Source organism: Schistocerca gregaria, unplaced genomic scaffold (assembly GCF_023897955.1).
Source record: "Schistocerca gregaria isolate iqSchGreg1 unplaced genomic scaffold, iqSchGreg1.2 ptg000963l, whole genome shotgun sequence".
NCBI classification, from domain to species: domain Eukaryota; kingdom Metazoa; phylum Arthropoda; class Insecta; order Orthoptera; family Acrididae; genus Schistocerca; species Schistocerca gregaria.
The window spans coordinates 68,932-89,115 of NW_026062315.1; the positions used below are offsets into that span (position 1 = coordinate 68,932).

Consider the following 20,184-nt stretch of genomic DNA (forward strand, 5'->3'; position numbering starts at 1 on the left):
CGCGGACTTTTTTTCTCGGAGACGATCCGTTTTATTTTGGTTTGTCTTTTGCCTCGTTAAGTGGCACGGAACGGTTGAAAATGAGCTGCAGCGGATGGTCTTTGAAGGAGTCAGGATCCACGTTGAAGAAGCCAAGCCGCTCGAACTGGACGTGGTCCCAAGCTTTGAGTTTCGACGCAGTCGAGTCGACGTATCCATGTGTAATGACGAGACTGTCCGGGTTGACGTCGTTGAAGAGCGCGGCGTCCTTCAAAGAGGCCGGCTTTTCGCTTTTGAATAGGTGATCGTACAGACGAAACTCGGCTTTCAAGGAGGGACCGTTCGGACACGGTTGGTCCGGAGCAGAGACCCAGTGAATGGTGCCGGACGACTTGGTGGCGTGAGGGTCATGTACAGCGATAAGTTCGGTGATCTCTCCGGAGTCGCTGCGCATGACGTCTGTGACGGCGATGACCGGGCCGTATCGGAGTCGGACCCATTTCAGCTTGCCGGAGGAAGTGTGAAGGGCCAGGTTGTGAAAGTTCGGCACGTCGTGTTCGCGAAAGTCGGCTTTGTCAATATAGATGACTTTGGTAAGGTCGACGGTGTTGGAGCCCTTTTCTGGAAATCCAGGAATATTTTGGCGAGTGACCTGGATGGATTCGTCCAAGTTAGATATGATGACCTTCAGGGGATAGAGGACGGCCATGAGTCGCGGGGCCCTGGAGTCCAGGTCTTCTCTAAGAGCGTGTTCGAGTCGAGAGATAGGTATGAAGACGCCGTCCGCACGAGTGACGCCCACATCCTCGCAGAACCGATTAATGGCTCGACTCGTGTACCCTCGGCGACGGTACCCAGACAGGGTGGGCATGCGCGGATCGTCGAATCCGGAGACGATTTTCTCGTTTACAAGACGAACCAAAACGCGTTTGGATAAAACCGTGTGTGTGAGGTTTAAACGTCCATATTCCCATACAAGGGGGCGATAGAGCTGGAGTGCATCCAAGAGCCAATAATAGCTTTGGTTTCTTGGCACGTATTCCAAGGTGCAGAGGGAATGAGTGATGTCTTCAAGGGAGTCGTTGATGCAATGTGTGAAGTCGTAGCTCGGATAGATACACCATTGGTCGCCCGTACGGGGGTGAGGATGATATTTTATACGATATGCAACCAAATCCCACATACAGGGATTGGGACTTTCTATGTCCATTTTCATTCTCAGACTGGCCTCTCCTTCTCTTAGTTTCCCGTTCTTCATGTCTCGAAACAGTTTCAGGTTTTCTTCAATTGGACGGTCACGCCAAGGACTCTTTTTTGCCTCTACATCGTTCAGGCCACGATATTCTTCTGGACGCTGGTGGCACACAAATGCCTTTCCGCGCTTTATCAACTCGACCGCCAAATCGTACAATTTGCCGAAATAGTCGCTCGCATAGGTAACCGCGTGGGGTTTGTATCCAAGCCATTCGGTCATGTCGATGATCGAATCGATATATTCCTGCGTTTCCGCTGCTGGATTCGTGTCATCAAATCGCAGGTAGCATTTGCCATTCATCTTGCTGGCATACCCGAAGTTCAGATTCATCGCTTTGGCATGACCGATGTGCAAAAAGCCGTTCGGCTCAGGCGGGAAGCGCGTGATGACAATTCCTCCAGTTCTCTCTAGATGCTCTTTCAACAGTCGAAGGTCCTGATTCGTGTTCTCGCAGGGCATGGGAAAGGCGATGCTCTCCGAGATACGAGAGGCCTCTGAACCTGCCTCGGCAGACGGAGAAGACTTTTTCTTACCAGACGGTCTCTTCGCGGACACGCGCTGCACCTCGCCATCTTGTTTGGGGCCTATGGTCTCATTCAGCCGGTTCATCAATTCTCGATTAACCAGAGCTCTGTCGGCCCAAGGCAACCGCAGCCGAAGCTGGCTATGCAGCCACGAGACCATCTGGTACCTCTTCTCTTTGAGCTCGCCCATGTTCTCGTCCAACAGCTCCTTAATCACACTCTTCACTTCGCCCTCGTCCACAAATTGGCCTAGTTCGAAAAAGCGTACGCACAACGCACCTCGTCAGCGCACGTTCAGACATTTGTGTACGCACACACACACGACAGGACGAATGCGTATGCATTGCTTCTCATACGCGTGTATTATCCCCCTACGCGTACAACAACGAGCCTCTCATTCTCTCTTGCATACCTATCCCGCAATTTGCCTCAATTTCTTCGGTGCTCGGGTCTCCGTGCTTCTTTACGTATTCCACGATGGCATCCAGGTGCGGGGCTCGAGCCTGACCCTCTACAATCCAACAAACCACCTGCTGAAAACATTTCAAGGCCGAGCTCAGTCGCCCCGCCAAGTCGAACAGCAGGTTCGCCACTGACCTCCTCTGCTCTACGTCATAACCTCTCGTCTACGAAACAAGCAAAGCACAAGGTTACGAACACCGAGCGCCGGGCGGAAAAAAGACGGTACAATGTGCGCGTCTGTGTCTCTCAAAGAGATGCCTTATGCCGCCCATCCTTGACAAATCTCAAAATTCTACGCACAACTCCCACTCTTTTAACTACACTATCTTTCATACATAATTAAATATGGCCACAAGATTGGAGACCAGCTTCTTGTTCTTCACCACGTCTTCTAGCCGCTTCGCCTGAGAAGTGGCGTCCCATCCAAACTCTTCGGCCAGATACCCCCGGACGTCATTGTAGCCCGCAAAAGTCGCCCCCTGCATTGATAGACCCTGCTCTGAGAAAAAATGAAAATTTTTTTGTCGTGGTTTCTTCTATGCAGAGCGTCGAAAAAGCCCTGCCTATGGCCGCGTTTGCCCTCTCAAAGCTGAGAAAGGCGAACTCCGGACGGCCATCCCTTTCAGCCTAGAAACGCGCTTCCAACACGGGGGCGTCCTGGCTAAGAGACGACCCGTCAAGCCTTGCACGCCCGGTCAACAACATCCAAAGCGCCTGCTCAGGGGCGCTCTTGAACGGGGTTCCTCAGAGGTTTTTCAGGTGCTGCCACTGGAGGGGTACATCGAGCTCCTGTTTTGGCGCAACTTTTTACACATTCGGTGACAACTGCGGCAGTGTGTGTAGCTTGTGTAAAGGATATTGAGCGTATAAAATGGGTGCTTTTTTTTTCGTTATCAGACAGGTTTTGAGTCACGAACGCTACAAGAGCGGCTGGACTGCATTTTTTTTGTTGGTCGCTGCCGAGAACTTTTTTTTCCTTTTTCAGAGCGAAGAGGTAGGAGGTTTTGTCCTGGCGTGAAAAAAAATGTGTCTGAGTCGGTTTGAAGCAGGTACAACTTAGTGAGAGCGTTGTTTTTTTGCGGGGCGACCCTAGGCCCCGGCAAATGGAGAGGAGCTGACAGAGAATAGATTTCTTCACGCGCAATTTACATTATGCGGCGTCTTACTGGGAGGAGCACTGCGAAAATTTCCGGGAAACGATTTGCAAGGTGATGATGACCGAGTCGGTGATGACCATTGCGTTCAATTCTGCGAGAATGACCCTTGCACTTAACAACAAGGTTAAATGGATAGACGCTGCTTACAATGGTGATGTGCTACAAGACGCTTACGGTGCGTGGTTTTGGCGCAGCTTTTATTTCGCTGGGGGTGTTATTGGTGGGTATGTTGACTTTTTTTTTTTGCATAGACAGCCAACCTAGTGAACGAGATTAAGAGAGACAAGAAGATAGTTTGCGAGCTTGCCGATGCCTATTTTTCGTTTTTTTCGGTGTTCAAGTCAGATTTTAGCACGAGCGACCTTGCGCCGCGAGTGGATTCGGCGCGCGAGCCGCCGATGGAGCTTCTGAGAGTCAGGGAGTTTTTCGAGCGTCGTCGAGACGCGCTGGCGAGACACGAGGTGTTGATTCGGCTGACGAGGAAGTTGATGCCTAGCTGTTACAATTTCGAGGCGTGTGTGAGCAATTTTTGGCCTCAGTTGATTTTGTTTTATTTGCGTTTTTTCGACGTGTACGACGAGGCCATGAAGGGGATGAGCGTGGGGGAGAGAATGAAGATGTTCGGGAAGGAGAAGTCGGAGGACAGGGTGCAGGAGTCGGAGGGGCGAAATGCGGCTGAATCGGTGTTGGGAGAGAAGTTGTTGAAGGATTTTGGCCGTCCGGCGTTTTGGGAGAGAAGGTACCAGGCGATTGATCCGTCGTTTGAGCCGCACGAGTGGTACGTAGGATGGGAGACGATTGAGGAGTGCGTGTTGAAGAAGACCGATTTGTCAGAGAGAAAGGAGGCGCTTCGAGTGTTGCATCTTGGTTGTGGGATTAGCCTGCTGGATGAGGAGTTGTTGGAGTGCGAGAAGGTAAGAATTGAGCGTATTGTGAGCATTGATTTTGTGGAGAGTTTGATTCGTGCTAGAGAGGGGAGGGTGCACGATCCCAGGTTGGAGTACCGATGCATGAGCGTGCTTGAGTTGGGTCAGGGATTTGAAGAGGGGTATTTCGATTTGGTGGTTGACAAGGGTTGTTTGGACAGTTTATTGACGAGTTCGAGCGTGGTGGATGACCTGTTGATGGCTTGCAGGGAAGTGAGTCGCGTGATGAAGCCGGGAGCCTATTTTGTTTTGGTGTCGTGCGCTATTCAGTACGAGTATGCATTGTCGCTTCAGAACATATTGGAGTTGGACTGGGCGGTCAAGTGCGTGTACGATATGCCGGCGGACACGAACGAGGAGACGAAGATTCACGTGATAGTGATAAGGAAGTTTGGCAGCGAGTCGGAGAGAGCGGAGTTCGCGGGTGACAGGGGGGTGTAAGAAAGGGGGGGTTGGATGGGGTGGAGGTTTTTTTTTTTTTAGGTAAGGGGTTAGTGGGGTGCTTGGTTTTTTTTCCTGTTTTTGAGGATGGCTTGCATGGTAGGAGAGATAGAGAGGCAGTTGGTTTTGCCGTGAGACCAGTTTTCGTAGTTTATGAAGGCGTTGTGTCCTATTTCGAATACTATGATAGAGGGCGTTAGTTGTTGGGTGTATTTTTTTTTTTTTTTTAGCGTACATTTTTTTTCGTCTTCGGACATGGGGTCGGTGACGATGGAGGAGTCTTTGTGCCTCCAGTTTTGCGCGTTGGCGAGGAGAGAGGGGAACCTGGCTTTGAAGGTTTCTTGGAGGATGGAGGGGAGGTCTTGGTCGTGGGGGAGAGAGCGGGCGAGGAGGGTGCCCAGAGAGTAGAAGTGGGGGTTGTGTTTCATGGAGGCGTTGGGGGCGTTGGCCTTGAGTTCGCGGCGGACGGAGAGGGAGTGGGTGTGTGGGAGGGAGAGTTGGACGAATTTTTTTTTGAAGAGGGTGTGGGCGAGCCAGAGGGGGAGGTGGGTTTTGGAGCCTTTCTTGAGCTGGGGGAGGAGGGGGGTTAGGGGGGAGTTGGGGGGGGGGGTGGGGGGGGGTGGGACGTGCGTGTTTGGTGGGTGAGTTGTCTGGGTCGCTGGAGAGGAGGTGTCCGAGGTTGCGGACGTCGAACTGGAAGGTGACGGGGAGGGGCTGGGGGGGGTGAGGGGGGTGGAGGGGGGTGGAGGGGTGAGGGGGGCGGACGGTACGGTTTGGGTGATGAGGATGTGGTCAGGGTCGTAGTAGTCGGACATGTTGTGTGGGTGTGTGGGGGGGGGTTTTTTTTGCGTTTTTTTTTTTTTTTTCGTTGCGTTTTGTTTTTTTTTGGGGGGGTGGGTGGGTTAGTTGAGCCGCCGGCCGAGTGGAGAGGAGAGAGACTGGCGGAGAGGTTAGAGCAGAGAGCGGGGGCGAGAGAGAGATAGAGATGTGCGAGAAGGACGAGGAAGAGGGGGCGGAGGAGTGGGTGCCGTTGAAGGTGAGGAAGCAGAGGAGGATGGAGGAGTTGAGGGACAGGTTGAAGTCGAAGGTGAAGCGACAGAGGGAGGGGGTGGAGGCTGAGAAGTTGCAGCAGTTTAGTTCGGGGCCGTTGTCGAAGAAGTCTTTGTTTGAGGAGCATTTTACGAGGGACGCGTTGGAGAGGAAGGTGGGTGAGGAGGTGAGGAGGGCGGAGCAAGAGGAGGAGATATTGAGGGCGATGACGCAGGACATGCCGTTGCAGAGCGTGGCGGCGAGGGCGCACGGGGTGGTGTTTACGGAGAGTTTGAAGACGAGTTGGAGGCCGCCTAGGTGGATATTGGAGAGGTCTGGTGAGGAGGAGAGGGCGATAAGACAGAAGAGGAGGGTGGACGTGTCGGGGGAGGAGGTGCCGCCGTTGGTGGAGAGGTTTGAGGATTTGAAGTTGCCGGGGCCCGTGTTGAAGTTTTTGCACAGCAGGAACATAGTGAAGCCGTCGCCGATACAGATGCAGGGGTTGCCGGTGATATTATCTGGGAGAGACATGATAGGCGTGGCGCACACGGGGTCTGGGAAGACGGTGGTGTTCGTGTTGCCGATAGTGTTGTTCGCGCTAGAGGAGCAGATGAAGTTGCCGTTGAGGCCGGAAGAGGGTCCGTTGGGGTTGATAATATGTCCGTCGAGAGAGTTGGCGCAGCAGACGTACGATTTCGTGAACGATTTGTGTTTGGTGTTGGCGCGCTCGGGATACCCGCCGCTGCACCCGCTGTGCTTGATAGGCGGCACGAGGATGCACGAGCAAGAGCAGGCGATTCGGTACGGGTGCCACGTGGTGGTGGCGACGCCGGGTCGCCTGATACACTGGCTGAAGGAGAGGAAGATGTCGCTGATGTTTTGCAGGTACCTTTGTATGGACGAGGCGGATCGGCTGATAGACGTGGGGTTCGAGGACGAGATTCGGACGATTATGGATCACTTCGTGCAGCAGAGGCAGACGGTGTTGTTTTCGGCGACGATGCCGAAGACGATTCAGAGGTTCGCGATGTCGGCGCTGGTGAGGCCGGTGGAGGTCAACGTCGGGAGGGCGGGCGCGGCCAGTTTGGACGTGCTGCAGGAGGTGGAGTACGTTTTGGACGAAGCGAAGCTGACGTATTTGCTCGAGTGTCTGCAGAAGACGCCGCCGCCGGTTTTGATCTTTTGCGAGAACAAGAGCGACGTGGACGACATTCACGAGTACCTGCTGTTGAAGGGCGTGGAGGCCGTGTGCATTCACGGCGGGAAGGACCAGACCGACCGGCTGGCGTCGATCCGCGCGTTCAAGGCCGGACAGAAGGACGTGCTCATCGCCACGGACGTGGCGTCGAAGGGGCTGGACTTTCCCAAGATTCAGCACGTGATCAACTTCGACATGCCCAAGGAGATCGAGAACTACGTGCACCGCATCGGGCGCACGGGGCGCGGGGGTCACACGGGCCTGGCGACCACGTTTATCAACAAGATGTGCAACCCCAACATCCTCCTGGACCTCAAGCAGCTGCTGATCGAGGCCAAGCAGCGCGTGCCGCCGTTCTTGCAGACGCTGGAGACCGACATCGACCTCGCGCCGATGGGCGTCGACCCGTCGTTCAAGGGCTGTTCGTACTGCGGGGGGCTCGGGCACCGCATAACCAACTGCGCGAAGGCGGAGGTGGCCAGGAACAAGCAGCTCAACATTGCCACGGGCGTCAACGCGAATTCGAGGGAGTTCCGCGGGGGCGGAGAGTACTGAAGAGGAAATAAAAATGTGTTTTTTTTTTTTTTTAGTTTTCCTTGCAAGTCAGGTAGAAAAGTCTGTTCATGAACGTCTGCAAGCTCGAGTCTTCGGTGAGGATGACCTGCGACGAGGGCTGGTCGGCCGACGGCCTGATCGTGCTCTGCGTGAGGTGCGTGGTGGCGGGGTCGACGATGGCGATGAGGAACCTGGCCTGGCTGGTGTGCTGGTCGCATTCTATGTAGATGGGTACGGGGAGTCTGTCCGAGAGGAGGGACTGAGCGTCCGAGAACGGGACGGTGAGGAGCTCCTTGAGGTTCTCGTACTCGGGGTTCAGGTGGTAGCCAGCGTCTCTCCACTGCGCGATGGTGGTGCCCACGTGGACGACGAGGTGGAAGAAGGTGTCCAGGAGGAGGACGTTGTTGGGCGTGATGCTACTGGAGGACAGAAACGCGGGCACGGGGTCGGAGTCGAGCGTGTAGGAGTCGAGCGTAGGCTGGAGCATGATGACCACGTTGCCGACGCACTCCCTGGAGAGGTAGAACCGGAAGAACACGGACTCGTCCGGGGTGTTGTTGAAGATTTGGATGAGCGGTCCTCGCCTGAAGTAGTACATGAACTGGCTGTAGAGAGTCAGCTCCTGGGGAACCTGTATGGACGAGGGGAGGTCCTTGGTGTAGGAGCAGAACCTCTTCATGAGGAGGATGAGATGCTTGTCGATTTGAGCGAGGCAGTTCAGGTCCTCCTTCTCGCTCTTGTGGACGACGAGTCTGGCAAACAGAGCGGCGGCGCACTCGTAGTCGAAGCCCTGGATGAGTTGGAGGGGCGACGTGCCCGGGAGGAGCACGGTGCGACAGACCGTGGTGACCCTTTGGACTCGCGCGCCCGAGGCGTGCTGGTACTCGACGCGGAACTGGACGACCGCGCGCTGTTCGGACGCGGAGGCGAGCTTCGGTCTGACTTTGACAGGTTTGTACTCAAAAAAAATTCCGAGGGTGGAAAAGGAGTCCAAGGCGCAGACCCTCCACCGATTGGTGCCGCGGCCTATCGGGCTGCCGGAGATGCCCGGGCCGACGCCGTCCATTGGCGACACGTGTCCAACGCACCCGCTAACCGCGAGGGGCGAGGTGACCACGACCTCCACCACCCCGAGAAACGCCATGTTCAAATTTCCGGACTCGTCTTTTTCGAACAATTTGAACAGACTTTTCTGGAATTCCGGAGAACTGAACCCGTTCGCCAACACGACGATGCCGCCCGTGCTCTCGCTCAGCTTGCGCATCTCCAGCAGTCCCGTCTGGTTCAGAGAGCAGGAAAACATGTCGAAGGCGTGTCCGTTCGCCACGAGCTTCTCGCTCCACGTGCTGTAGAACTTGCTCGCCTGGTGCACGTAGGGCGCGCACTCTCGGTGCAGCTCGTTGTGCGTGCGAATGGGGTCCTTGATTCGCTGTCCGACGATGGCGCCCAATCCCACGTTGCCGGGACCGCCCGCAAACAGCATGATCCTCCCCCCGGACCCGGACAGCGCGCTCTCCAACAAGCATATCGCCGTGCTGACCGCCATGCCCATGCACCGGCGCGGCCTGCTGCCCTTCTGCACCTCGAACGGATCCGGCGACAAGTTCCTCAACGCGGCCTCCATGTTCCTCCTACACTTCGCATAAGGCGCCATGAACCGATTGCCCACTCCGACCTGAGCCTTCTGCCTCGCGTCTCTCTCCACGTTCAAGTACGCGCCCATGTCCCTCGGACTCATCTCCTCCTCCCCCCCAAACGCGTACACCACCTCGTACTCGCACTCCTCCCCCCCCAACTCGTACACCTGCACCGTGCTGCCAAACGTCACCAAGCCAACCAACGAATTCGACGGCACCTCTCGCAACACCCTCAACAAACAACCCCTCAACTCCTCCAACTCGCCCTCCTCCACGCACGTGTCCACCAACATCAAAAACCCTATCCCAGGCCCCGCCTCCCTCACCCTGTACTCTATCGTCGTCGCCTCCGCGCTCAACTCCAACGGCACGCTCGTCTCGGACATCCCCTGGTACTTCGCCGGAAACCAATTCTTCTGGCAACAATAGGGACACACCCACGTCTTGCTGCTCATGTCCACCAAACTTCACCACCCCTCCATACACACACACACAAAATTTCGTCAGATCTGTCCCTGCCGCTGTCCCGCCCTTCTCCGCGTCCCACGCACCAATACGGATTCAACACCACCTTGTACGCGCACTTGCACGTCAGCGGCGCGTACGCCACTCTCGGCACGCGATTGCCGTTCTTCAAACACGTGTACATGCAACCCAGCGGCACCACATTCCTCGCCGCCTCCCTCTCGTCCGACGGCCACAAATTCCACGAAAACCTAACTCCATCGTGGTCCTCCACCTGGTAGAAGTAGTCCATGGCGCTCTCTAATCTTCTCAAGCACAAATGACCAAAACCATTTTTTCAGTACAAAATTTTTTCGACCTTTCTCCAACCCCCCCACCTCCACGCCCACCCTCCCAACCCCCCCTCCGCCCAGCCCCCACCCCACCTCCACAACCCACACTCGCTCCCAAAACTCACTTTTTCTCTTTTTTTTTTTTTCTGCCCCCTCTCCTCCCACCTCGCCCCCACCCATTTCCTCTCTCTCCTCCCTCCCCTCCACCCGTAAACGCCCCCCCCCATGGCATCCCCCCCCCCCCCCTAAACTCTTCCTCGCCCTCGCCATCCTCCTGTCGTCCCTCTCACTCTGTCACTCACAAAACGTCGACGACACCCTGGTCATCGGCATAGAAGCCGGCAATAACGACGCCAGAGCCTATCCAGTCGAAATCCTCAACTATCACGGCGTCGTGAACGACGTCGCCGGAGAAAAACGCATAGCCGTCACGTGGTCGCCAATAACCCACTCAAACACCGTCCTACACACGGACTCCCCCCCAAGGTATCCCGCGCACTCCCCTCTCTTCGCCTCCCTTCAACCAAACCGCCCGCCGCTGCCGCTCAACCCCACCCCCTCTCACCCCAACCAGAAAAACTAACTGCCCTTTTTTCCCCCCCCGCAAAAAAGACAACTTTCTATGACAAACTATGTCTTTCAGAACAACTTCGTCTTGATCGACGAAAACTCCCAAACCTTCTGGTCTCAACTCGGCGGCCTACCCCTCAACACCTCGCTCTTCGAACAAACTATCCCCGTCCTCCCTTCAACCCTAACGACATGGGGCGTCTGGAAAAAATTGTACCCACACACCAAAGTCCTTTCTCGACCGTACAACCCAAACAACGACATCTACTACTACTTCAACCCCTTCTCCGCCTACGACTCGCAAAACGCTGAACTACCCTACCCCTGCTGCTTCGACCAGTACTCCAACTCCCTCCCCCCAGAACTCCGAAGCCCAAAAGAACTCGTCCTCGTCCTGTTCCTCGACTCAGAAACCTACCTGTTGTACCTCCCAAAAAAAAAAACCCTTCGCACAAAACATCTGCAACCGGTCCCACTGCTGCGTTGTCTTCGGGTCCGAACCCCACCTCGTTAACGCCTTCAGCAGCCTCGTCAACGGACAAACCCTCAAGTTCGAACTCGACGAAACCAGCCAAACAACCGAACCCATCGTCAAAGACCTGATGACCAGATCTAAATGGAACATCTCTGGAACCTGCGTTGAAGGATACTACCTTGGCCACCAACTCTCTCTACTACCATCCTCGTTCTCCTACCTCCAATCCGCCTTCTCCCTCTTCGAAAATCCTAAAATCTGGCTCCACAATCGAGTATACCTCCTGCAAAACGAAAACTGTCTCTCTCAAAAATTGTACGCACTCTCACCTCTCCAACACCAACTAAAAATCCAAAACCACAATTTCACCAGCATCAACTCTCCTCAATTCATATCTCCCGAACAATTCGAAAACCTCCCTCGAACTCCCACCTTCATCATCTCCATGCTCTCCATCGCCTACGGCACCGCCTTCCTCTTCTCCATCCTCACCTACCTATTAGTTACCCTGAACAAAGACTCCAGGCTAGGTATCCTACATCCGCAGGTCAACCTGAGCATCCGCATAGAAGAAAACGACAACGAATACAAACAAAACCTCCTAAACCTCTTCGGTCGCCGTCACAAAACGCGCAAACCGGAAAAAATTCAACTGTCAAAAAAACTAAAAATCGACCCAGACGAATCGGAACTAGACGACACCAACCCCCCTTCAAAAGAAACCAGAAGCGACAACTACCCAGACAACTACGCCATCACTCTACATGACATAGACCTAAACGACCAAACCCAACCGGAGTCGTTCGTAGCTCCAGAAACGCTCAACAAAATCAGATCACAAATATTGGCAAGAAGACAATCCAGCGCTATCAACTCGACCATATACGTCCAAGACGGGGCACTTGAACAATTGTTCGACGAAGGGCTAAACGACCACATCGCCAAATGATCTCCAAAAAAAAAATTCCACTCCTCCAGTCTATTAAAGGGACTATATTACAAGACATAAATAATACAAACCAGCAGAGCGCGTTACATCGAAACTTAAGCTCTTTCCTTGGCTAGGCCGACACAAAACCAGAAGAAACCAAGGATTTGTGTCGAAAGATGTACATATACAAGGCACAATATATATATATCACATATATATAGTCTGAGAGCAAAGCTTACGCAAAACACGCGCGAACAGAATTCTGTCTTGAACGCAGACGAACCAAAAGAAAGGCGCTTTCTATCAGTTCGCTCATCGCCAAAGAACGAGGGAAGGTCAATTGATTGAGCTTGACATATAGGCCCACTGTATGCATCTATACACACCCCCATTATGTATGGGCCGAGGGTGCGGCGTTTCTTCTCACTCGAAGTCCGATTGTTGGAAGCAATTTATACATCGGTAGGAGTCCAGGTTTATCGACTTCGAGGCGCCGGCGTTGATGATGCACTGCCTGTGGGTCCAGTTGTGGCATATGACACACTGACACCAGTCGTGCGTGTTTGTTTCTGCATCGTAATAAACGACGTAACAGTAAGGACAATATTTGTGTTTTTTGTAGCGTAATCCACAGGAATTGCATAAATGTAACAACTTGCCTCTTATCATGCAATTGCGCCATAAAGGAGAATCCAGCGTATGGCAGTTTGGGCATTGATGGTTCTCCGGTCTCGCGCGAGGAGTTCGTCGGTGCTTCTTGGACGACGAAGAGCTAGATGCAGTAGGAAGCGTCTCGGGCGTAGACATACTCGAAGTACCAACGGGAAAATTATAGCGGTTTTCAGAATTCGGTATTGGCATCGGCAATGTGACGTTATCAAGGGGCTTTCCTCTTCTGTGACTCGATAGGGACCCTTCCAGGTGATAAGAGGGAGCACTGCTCATCGAAGTTGTGGTCCTTCTGCCCGAAGGCGCACCTTCTTGTCCGTGGAAGGTCGACCTGGCATAGTTACTGGGCTGAGCAAATGCGTCATTCCAGGACAGGGCCACGGACTCTCTGGAGTGAGAGGATACCGTTGGCAGCCTCTTCTTTCTTGCTGTAGCGTGTGCGTTTGATGTAGCGATTTTTCGTTGTCTTCTAACAGAATTGTGTGAAACGACGATTGAATACAATAAAAACTGACAATGCGTTGAAAAACGTACTTTTGTAGATGGGGATTGACCAACTCACCCAACTGATAATTTCTTGGAGAAAACGATCCGCATTCGATGGCGTGCAGAATGGCGGTAGCGAATTCCTCGCTGGAAAGAAGATCGTTAGCCGCACGTACACTTGTGTATGAAATCCAGCAGTCTCTCTAGCAAGATTGTGTGGCATATTTACGGTTGGCACAAATCGAGCGTTTTTTTTGTATAGAATGTATGAAACACAATTTTTGTCAAAAAATTTCGTACTCTTCTCTGGAACTCGATGAGAAAGAATCTGGCGATAGCGACCTAGGTTCGTCCGTGATCATTTCGGTGATAGATTCGTTGGCGTATCCTTCCTGTCCCAATGGCGTTTCGTCGATCATTTCAGAAAACGTACGAGAAGACAGGTCCTGCATTCTTGTTGCGTTATTCATGTGTTTGACGTATGTAGGTAGTGATTTTGAGTTGGGTGCCTCGTTTTTGTGAAGCTGGACCGTGCTGTTGTAGTAAGCAGATGACGAACCTGTTTCCATCTGCAATTGTTGTTCAGCGATCTCAGTTAACATACGTTGATTGATGCATTTGATCATATAGACTGAACTAAAACTAAAAAAAAAAAAAAAACTTTTGCTAGCCGAACATTTTGAGAAAATTCAATTACCACCTCCGAAGGATAGATGGGGTGGATGGTAAGCGATCGACGCGGTTCCGCCTGATGGAATTCAGCGAGCATCGAGGGAGTAAAAAATTCAGCGAAAACAATTTTCGAGGGCCGTGCATAAACACCAATCGATGCGAATCGGATCCGCAACGTGGCAACAAAAGCCAGGGGGCTTCTTTTTTTTTCGTCTGGTGACAAAAATAGACGGGATCGTGTTTTGGGCCAATAGAGGAAGATTCATCGCCCTTGGCGGGACTAAAAAAAGTAGCAGACGGGGTTCACAATGGCGGCGGAGACGCCACGGAGTCGCTGCGGAATCCATCGCTCGGTGTCCTTCCGAAGTAAAAATCAACAAAAAAATGTTTATTTCCTCTACTGAGAGGGGGAGAGTGGTTGGTTCCTATCGGGGCGGTGGGGGTGGCCTGCTTTGGTTAGAGGGATGGAGTCTAGGTTTCTGAGCGTTTCACAAACCTTAGGATAATTTTGGAGTTTGGGGGTGCTTAGAAGTTTGGACTTGATGGCTTCTATTTGGCGAGTGATGGCTCTGAGCTGTTGCTCGTAGTCTTCAGGAGTGAATATGATAGTGGGAATGTTCTCGGGCATGTCCGGAGAGGGGGGCTTGGACAAGACGCTGAAGAAGTATTGAAGAATTTCTTGGTATTCGGAAATGATCGGATTCATGACCATCATGTAGGACTCTTTTTCCCCGAAATTTCGCTGGTTGGCGAGTGTCTGCAGGATCTTGCACGCTAGTACGAGCATTCTCCTCTGGGCGTTGGAGATGGTCGAATCGATGATTTTGTAGCCCTCCGGAAGCACCATAGCAGGACAAATCAGGCGCAGAAAGATGAAGCCGCCGACGACGAAGTACTTCGCTTCGGGAAATTTGGCGCTGGTGGCGTCTCGAAGAGCGTAGCATATTTCCATGAAGGACCTAGGGATGACGGCGCGAGAGTTGATGATGTTGTTGAGGAATTCGCGCACGAGTTGCTTCAGGTCGGAGATGTTTTTGTTCAGGTCTTCGCCCGGCTTCAACAAGGTTGGATCGATTTCGAAAGTGCACTCGCCAGAGTCGATGAGCTCGAACCCGTTGAGCATGATCATGCCAATGGTGGTTTTGAGAAACGGCGTACCCACGAGCTTCGTGTAGGATGTGAGCAGGTTGGTCGTGAACGAGTTGTTCCGAAACAGCGTTGCCGACGTTTTTTGGAGCGAGGATTCGTAGTAAATCAACGCCTTGATCGTGGGCACGCTGCACTTGTTGTATTCAAGCACGCGTATCAGCGGCGTGCATATCTTGTTCATGTCCGCGATTTGAAGGCAGGAACAGAAGGCTTTGATCAGCCCGAGGTCGCGCGATAGCAGCAGGTCTTCAAAGCTTGTGTACAAAACGTCGTCCGACTCTTCGCAATGAGACGACTCAAAGGAAAGATCCTCGTGGCTCGCGGAGATCGGCTCCTCCGCACTCCTGCGTTCGGTGTAGCTCTCCCCGCTGAAGTAAGTCGGCAAGTAGGGGGGAGCAAGGTAGTCGCGAGGCGGAGAACTGTCAGACCCTCTCCGACGGTACAAAGGGTCTTCTTCCGCGTGAGGGACCCTCTCTGAGAGCTCCGTCGTGTCGCTGGGCTCCGCCAGTTCGAGCTGATCCGTCAAGACCGGGCCCGTGTCCCTGGAGTCCTCTTCCGAAGGATGAACGCCCCAAGCGGATTCGGAGGACGACTCCGAGAGGTGGTGGGGCCTAGGAGGCTTCTTTCCAGGTCGGTTGTGATACGTACAACTTATCCACGTCATCAAGTTGGACCTGGCCTTATCGAGCTTGTCGATGCCCTTGGTGATTGGATAAGATATGCCATATCCAGCAGGCTGTTTGTCCTTGAACGGCTTTTTGTATTTCTTGTCTTTGGAAAATAAAGATTTAATGTCTCCCTTAATAGACCTAGAGGCCTTCTTGTCGCCCTCCTCCGGGCTTTGTTTGTGGTCGCTATCGACTGGATCGTCCGTAGAGGCCTGATCTCTGTAGCCCTCTACCGTACCGTCACAACTCGACGTTAACTCCATGGCAGGAGCCGCGTGCTCGCGTTCCTTCTTCGGCTCTGAAGCGATTTGTTCGGAGCTAATTGACAGGGTCCTCGTGTCAAAGCGCCTAAAATTGTTAATCTCGGACAAAAACATAGAAGAGCGAGCTATATTCCTCTTCGCTTCTTCGAACCCCCCGTGTCCGCCTGGCCATTTCTCTCCGCTTTCCATACGCGGGTTCAACTTCTCTTGCTCCTTCTGTGCTTTCGTCGAGTCTGAATCCGCCATCCCAATAGTTCTCTGGCTGGCCCGCGCTTTCTCTGCGCGACGTGCCTTTTCTGTCTCTGCCGCGCGATGCTGCGCGCAGTTCCTCGAATGTCGTCACCGGGTCTCAGTGAAGCAACGTTCCCAACTTACTGAGCATGACTCTACCTACGCGAGGACAAGCTGGCGAACTCTGTCATCCGCCTTCAAGTGCAAAAGTGCAAAAAACGCCAAAATAAAATTAGAAAAAAAAACACGTGCACACATTCCCATGGAAAAACTCCATCCGCGCGTCCGACCCCCGCCCCAACGGGACTCAAAAAACGCGCGGCACCTCGACAGCAATTCTCGCTCGCAGCGGTCGAAATCGCCCGCGTCCGAGAGAAAAAAAAAAACGCAACTTCCAAGAACCGACTCCGCGAAGAGCCCCACGCACCCGCTCAGTACTTGGTTCAGTACCTCCGTTCTGTGCAGCCGCGCAAAAACGCGCCATTCGTCCGCATCACCCAACGGCCAAAATTTTTTACAGTACAAATTTTTTTCTCGAATATGGTTGATTCTCTCGCTTGTGCTGAAACAGATACTCTCCGTGCTTCTTGTCGAACAACCCGCTCTGCAGCGACTTCAGCTTCAGCGTGAAGCTGGGGCCCAGCTCCCGCAAATTCGCCGCGGCCGGACCCTCGAACTCGTAAATGTGGTGTCTGAAAAATATGTAGTCTCTTTGGTTGTGTATTGTTATCACTCTCCGACCCTCGAATTCCGGAGTTAGCGGCACCAGCGCGCCCAGCATCCGACCTATCGTTCGTCCGAGTCGAGTCGTAAAGTTGTTCAAAATCAGTTCGGGAGAGTGCAACTTCACCTTGCCTATCTCCTTCAGCATTTTCACGCTCGACAGTCTGAATATGGCGGTCGGCCCGCCGGGCAAGTGACAGTGAATCATTCCGTTGAGCTGCTTGTGGTCCTCGTTAACGACCAACAGGTCCGTGAATCCGTTTCGAATCGCGTAGTCTATCAAAACGCCAACGCTGTACTTCTTTCTTGGGTAAACCTGCGCGTTTGGAAACAACAGTGCCAAGTGACGTACAAACTCTCGACAGAGCTTCGTGTACTTCAGCGACGTCGTGATGAAAATTTTGGGCGACGTTCTTCCAAGATAGTGGTCCGAAAACTCGTCCATCATCTCCTCGTCTTCGACCTCCTTGTCTGCGCCCATCACGTACGTCTCGTCAAACGCGCGCATGTTCTCAAGCGTTCGCGGGACGCCCTTGGGCGGCGCGTCGGGACCAAGCTCCTCTTCTAAGCGCCTTCGCTCCTCTCTCCTCTTCCTCTTTTCGATTCTTCTTATCTGGCGCATTCGGAGCGCCAATCCGCGCCTTATAGAGAGAGAGGCCAACAAGCAACGCAGGGTCAGCAACAACCACCATCATCTCCGGGAAGGGCCGCGCGAAAAAAAAAAAAAAAATACACGTCTGCGCAATCGCAGGGGGTTCCAGAAACGTCACGTATTTTTTCGATCGCGCTTCGCAGCCGACGACTTCTCGCCTCGATTCGAAGATCTCGAGGCCGCGCCAAGAGAGCCCCCCTCGACACCTTTTCTAGAACGGTGGCTCGAACCTCGCCGAGCTCTCCGCGCGCAGCCGGTATCGCCGCCCTCGGAGCGACCAGGACGCGTTCGGCGAAAGGCGGAAGCGAGGCGCCTTCTGCTGCTCGACAAGCGACCAGAACCGGCCGCCGCGCCTCCGGAGGCGCCAGTCCGAGACCCAGTCGCGGACCTCGTCCCTGCCATCTTGATCCGCGGAATGCGTGCATTCGCTCTTTTTTTTTTTTTTTTTCCAGCGTCCGAAAAATTCGCACGTCGTCAAAACGCCGGGGCGGCGACGCCTCGCGCGGAGAGAGTTTTTTTTTTTTTTCCCCCTTCTCCCCAACAATTCTGCCGACGCGCCGAACGGGCTGGTACGACGCCCTGAAATGAACGCCGCCATCGAAGAGTGGAAGGCGCAGATGCTGGCGGTCGCTCAGTTCTTCTCCTCGGAGACCGTCTTCAACGCCGAGGCGGAAACCAGCTACGGCTCGTACAGAGAGCTGTTCGACGTCGAAATGCTCAACACCTGGTTCTATAGTACGCGCTTCTCCCTTGCGCCCTTTTTTTTTTTTTTTTTTGTCACGCTCGTCAGCGCACAAATAGACTCACTCCGCCACCTTCGAACAGGCACGGTGCTCCAGCTCGTGGCTCGCCACATCGTGCCCGGGTTTTGGGAGCGTTTCGCGTGGGCGGCCGCGCCCCCGGAGTCCGACGAGTTCCGAGAGGGGTCGCGCGCGCTCGAGGACGAGCTGCTGGAGGCCACTCGGGAGCTGTGTGAGGCTCACGGCGTCATTGTGGACGTGTATAGGGAGCTTTTTCTGAATTGCATGAGCGCGCAGGTTTCGTGTTCGTCGTTTCGAGTCGAAGAGAAGAGTTGCGTTCGGTTTTTCGACGTGCTCAACGGCCACCTGTGGAGCCTGGTGCTGAACCACCATTACCAGTTCGCGCAGGGCGACTGGGAGCGTGACCGGAGGTGGAGAGCCGCGTGCAAGCCCGGGGTTTGGAAGTCGATGTTGTACACTTTTTTCAAGAGAAATTTCGAGCTGAGGGTTGAGCGCGGCGAGGGGGAGTGCGCGCGGGGCGGGGGTCGCTCGTACGACGTGGTCTACGAGGAGATTGTCGGGAACTTGCACAGGCTCAACTTGGTCGAGTTGTGCGAGGACGTGGTTGGCGCGCTCTTGTTTTCGCACATCGAGAGCAAGATTCGAGTCCAATACGCCGGTTCGCTTTACGAGCCGTGCCAGCTCAAGGGCCTGCTGCAGTGGGTGTCCAACGTGTGCGTTCCGTGGTTGGAGTCGGTCGTGGCGCCCGCCGCGGGGCAGGGTTTCGAGTTGGACGCGACGCACGCGAAATTTCTCCGGAGTCCGGCTGCTTTTTTCGCGGAGTCGCCCGGAAGTTTCCGGAGCGACGCGAGTCGCTCGGACGTCGACCGAGAGTGGGGCGTTATCTTCGAGGATCTCTTGCATAGGCTCGCGGGCTGCCCCACGCCGCGAGAGTCCCAATGCCAAAAGGAGCAGCTTCATTCTAAGTTGTCCAGCTGGAGGGGCAGGCTGGAGTACGACGCCATGAAGTCCTTTTCGACGCTCAGAATCGGCGAGATGTTCGACATCATCGTCGACTATCCGGACACCATGCCGGCCATCTTGGACTTGAAGGAGTGCCTCGCCAAGACCAAGCAATACACCGAATTGGTTAATTCTCTCCGATCCGTCTTCAAAATTCGACTTTTGCATCCGGGCGCGTACACAACGGACATCATTACGGCGTACCTCTCTTGTTTCATGGCCCTGCACGAACTGGACTCCAGCGGCACCCTTTTCGAGCACGCGTCGGTCGACCTGAAGAACTGCCTCCGCCAAAGACGCGACACGCTTCGCGTGATCGTCTCGACTCTCATCGACACGGACAACGGCGAACACGCCTCCATTCTCAACGAAATCGCCGAGACCGACTCCCACAAGCTCCTGGACGCCGCGAGCACCGACTCCGATGACGACTCCGACGACGGCGACGACGCCTTCGAGCTCTGGAGACCGAAACCCTCCATCGCCCAACCGGGAGGTGACTGCTCGTTTCTGTACTCTAAGGCGACAACCGACAAGCTCTGCACCCTCCTCAGCATCTACGACAGCAAGGCGCCCTTCATCTCCACCTACTCCGACATGCTCGCCGAACGACTCCTTTCTTGCACCACCTTCGACGTCGAAAAAGAAGTTCGCAACGTCGAGCTGCTCAAACTCAAACTCGGCGACTCCTCCATGCAAATCAGCGAAATCATGCTCAAAGACATCGCCGAGTCCAAGAGAATCAACCACTACTTCCAAGAAGCCGTCTCCAGCGACCACTCCACCTCGGACCCGCCAATCTTCTCCTCCACCATCATCTCCTACTCCTTTTGGCCCTCTCAGCCAAGCAGCGCCCAACTCCGACTCCCCCATCCCTTCCACGCCCTCAGGGAACGGTTCTCCAGCGAATACGCCAAACTAAAGGCCTCGAGAAAACTCAACTGGTACGACCACCTCGGCGTCGTCGAACTC

At 54.0% G+C, this 20,184-nt stretch overlaps 6 protein-coding genes across 12 annotated transcripts; 2 read left to right on the plus strand and 4 right to left on the minus strand.

The window, feature by feature from the left end:
* Positions 1-7: 7 nt before the first annotated feature.
* On the minus strand, positions 8-3,081 carry LOC126326076 (probable glutamine--tRNA ligase). Of its 2 annotated transcripts, none has more exons than XM_049995530.1 (3): positions 2,556-3,081; positions 2,171-2,384; positions 8-2,007 (listed from the first exon to the last, which is right to left on the minus strand). In XM_049995530.1, exons 1-3 carry the CDS (start codon positions 2,703-2,705, stop codon positions 32-34), a joined length of 2,340 nt encoding a protein of 779 aa, XP_049851487.1. In that variant the 5' UTR covers positions 2,706-3,081; the 3' UTR covers positions 8-31. The 2 variants fall into 2 exon arrangements, with proteins under 2 accessions (XP_049851487.1, XP_049851488.1); XM_049995531.1 differs by having other exon boundaries at positions 17-2,007; positions 2,521-3,081.
* Positions 3,082-3,109: 28 nt separating this feature from the next.
* LOC126326078 (uncharacterized) lies at positions 3,110-4,943 on the plus strand. 3 transcript variants are annotated; one of them, XM_049995536.1, is made up of 3 exons: positions 3,110-3,269; positions 3,349-3,552; positions 3,629-4,943. In XM_049995536.1, the coding sequence occupies exons 2-3, from the start codon at positions 3,526-3,528 to the stop codon at positions 4,742-4,744; spliced, it is 1,143 nt and encodes a 380-aa protein (XP_049851493.1). In that variant the 5' UTR covers positions 3,110-3,269; positions 3,349-3,525; the 3' UTR covers positions 4,745-4,943. The 3 variants fall into 3 exon arrangements, with proteins under 3 accessions (XP_049851493.1, XP_049851491.1, XP_049851492.1); XM_049995534.1 differs by having other exon boundaries at positions 3,111-3,269; positions 3,633-4,943; XM_049995535.1 differs by lacking the exon at positions 3,110-3,269 and having other exon boundaries at positions 3,286-3,552; positions 3,633-4,943.
* A 711-nt stretch (positions 4,944-5,654) lies between these two features.
* On the plus strand, positions 5,655-7,606 carry LOC126326049 (uncharacterized). Its single transcript, XM_049995497.1, has one exon. It carries the CDS (start codon positions 5,730-5,732, stop codon positions 7,524-7,526), a length of 1,797 nt encoding a protein of 598 aa, XP_049851454.1. The 5' UTR covers positions 5,655-5,729; the 3' UTR covers positions 7,527-7,606.
* On the minus strand, positions 7,558-9,618 carry LOC126326033 (uncharacterized). Its single transcript, XM_049995478.1, has one exon. The coding sequence runs from the start codon at positions 9,616-9,618 to the stop codon at positions 7,558-7,560; it is 2,061 nt and encodes a 686-aa protein (XP_049851435.1).
* A 2,086-nt stretch (positions 9,619-11,704) lies between these two features.
* Positions 11,705-13,723, minus strand: LOC126326053 (uncharacterized). 4 transcript variants are annotated; one of them, XM_049995505.1, is made up of 4 exons: positions 13,651-13,723; positions 13,392-13,537; positions 13,140-13,238; positions 11,705-13,074 (listed from the first exon to the last, which is right to left on the minus strand). In XM_049995505.1, exons 2-4 carry the CDS (start codon positions 13,508-13,510, stop codon positions 12,360-12,362), a joined length of 933 nt encoding a protein of 310 aa, XP_049851462.1. In that variant the 5' UTR covers positions 13,511-13,537; positions 13,651-13,723; the 3' UTR covers positions 11,705-12,359. The 4 variants fall into 4 exon arrangements, with proteins under 4 accessions (XP_049851462.1, XP_049851461.1, XP_049851460.1 ...); XM_049995504.1 differs by having other exon boundaries at positions 13,392-13,544; XM_049995503.1 differs by having other exon boundaries at positions 11,705-13,071; positions 13,392-13,723.
* Positions 13,724-16,588: 2,865 nt separating this feature from the next.
* On the minus strand, positions 16,589-17,419 carry LOC126326056 (ribosome production factor 1-like). The gene has a single exon (XM_049995509.1). It carries the CDS (start codon positions 17,417-17,419, stop codon positions 16,589-16,591), a length of 831 nt encoding a protein of 276 aa, XP_049851466.1.
* Positions 17,420-20,184: the final 2,765 nt, after the last annotated feature.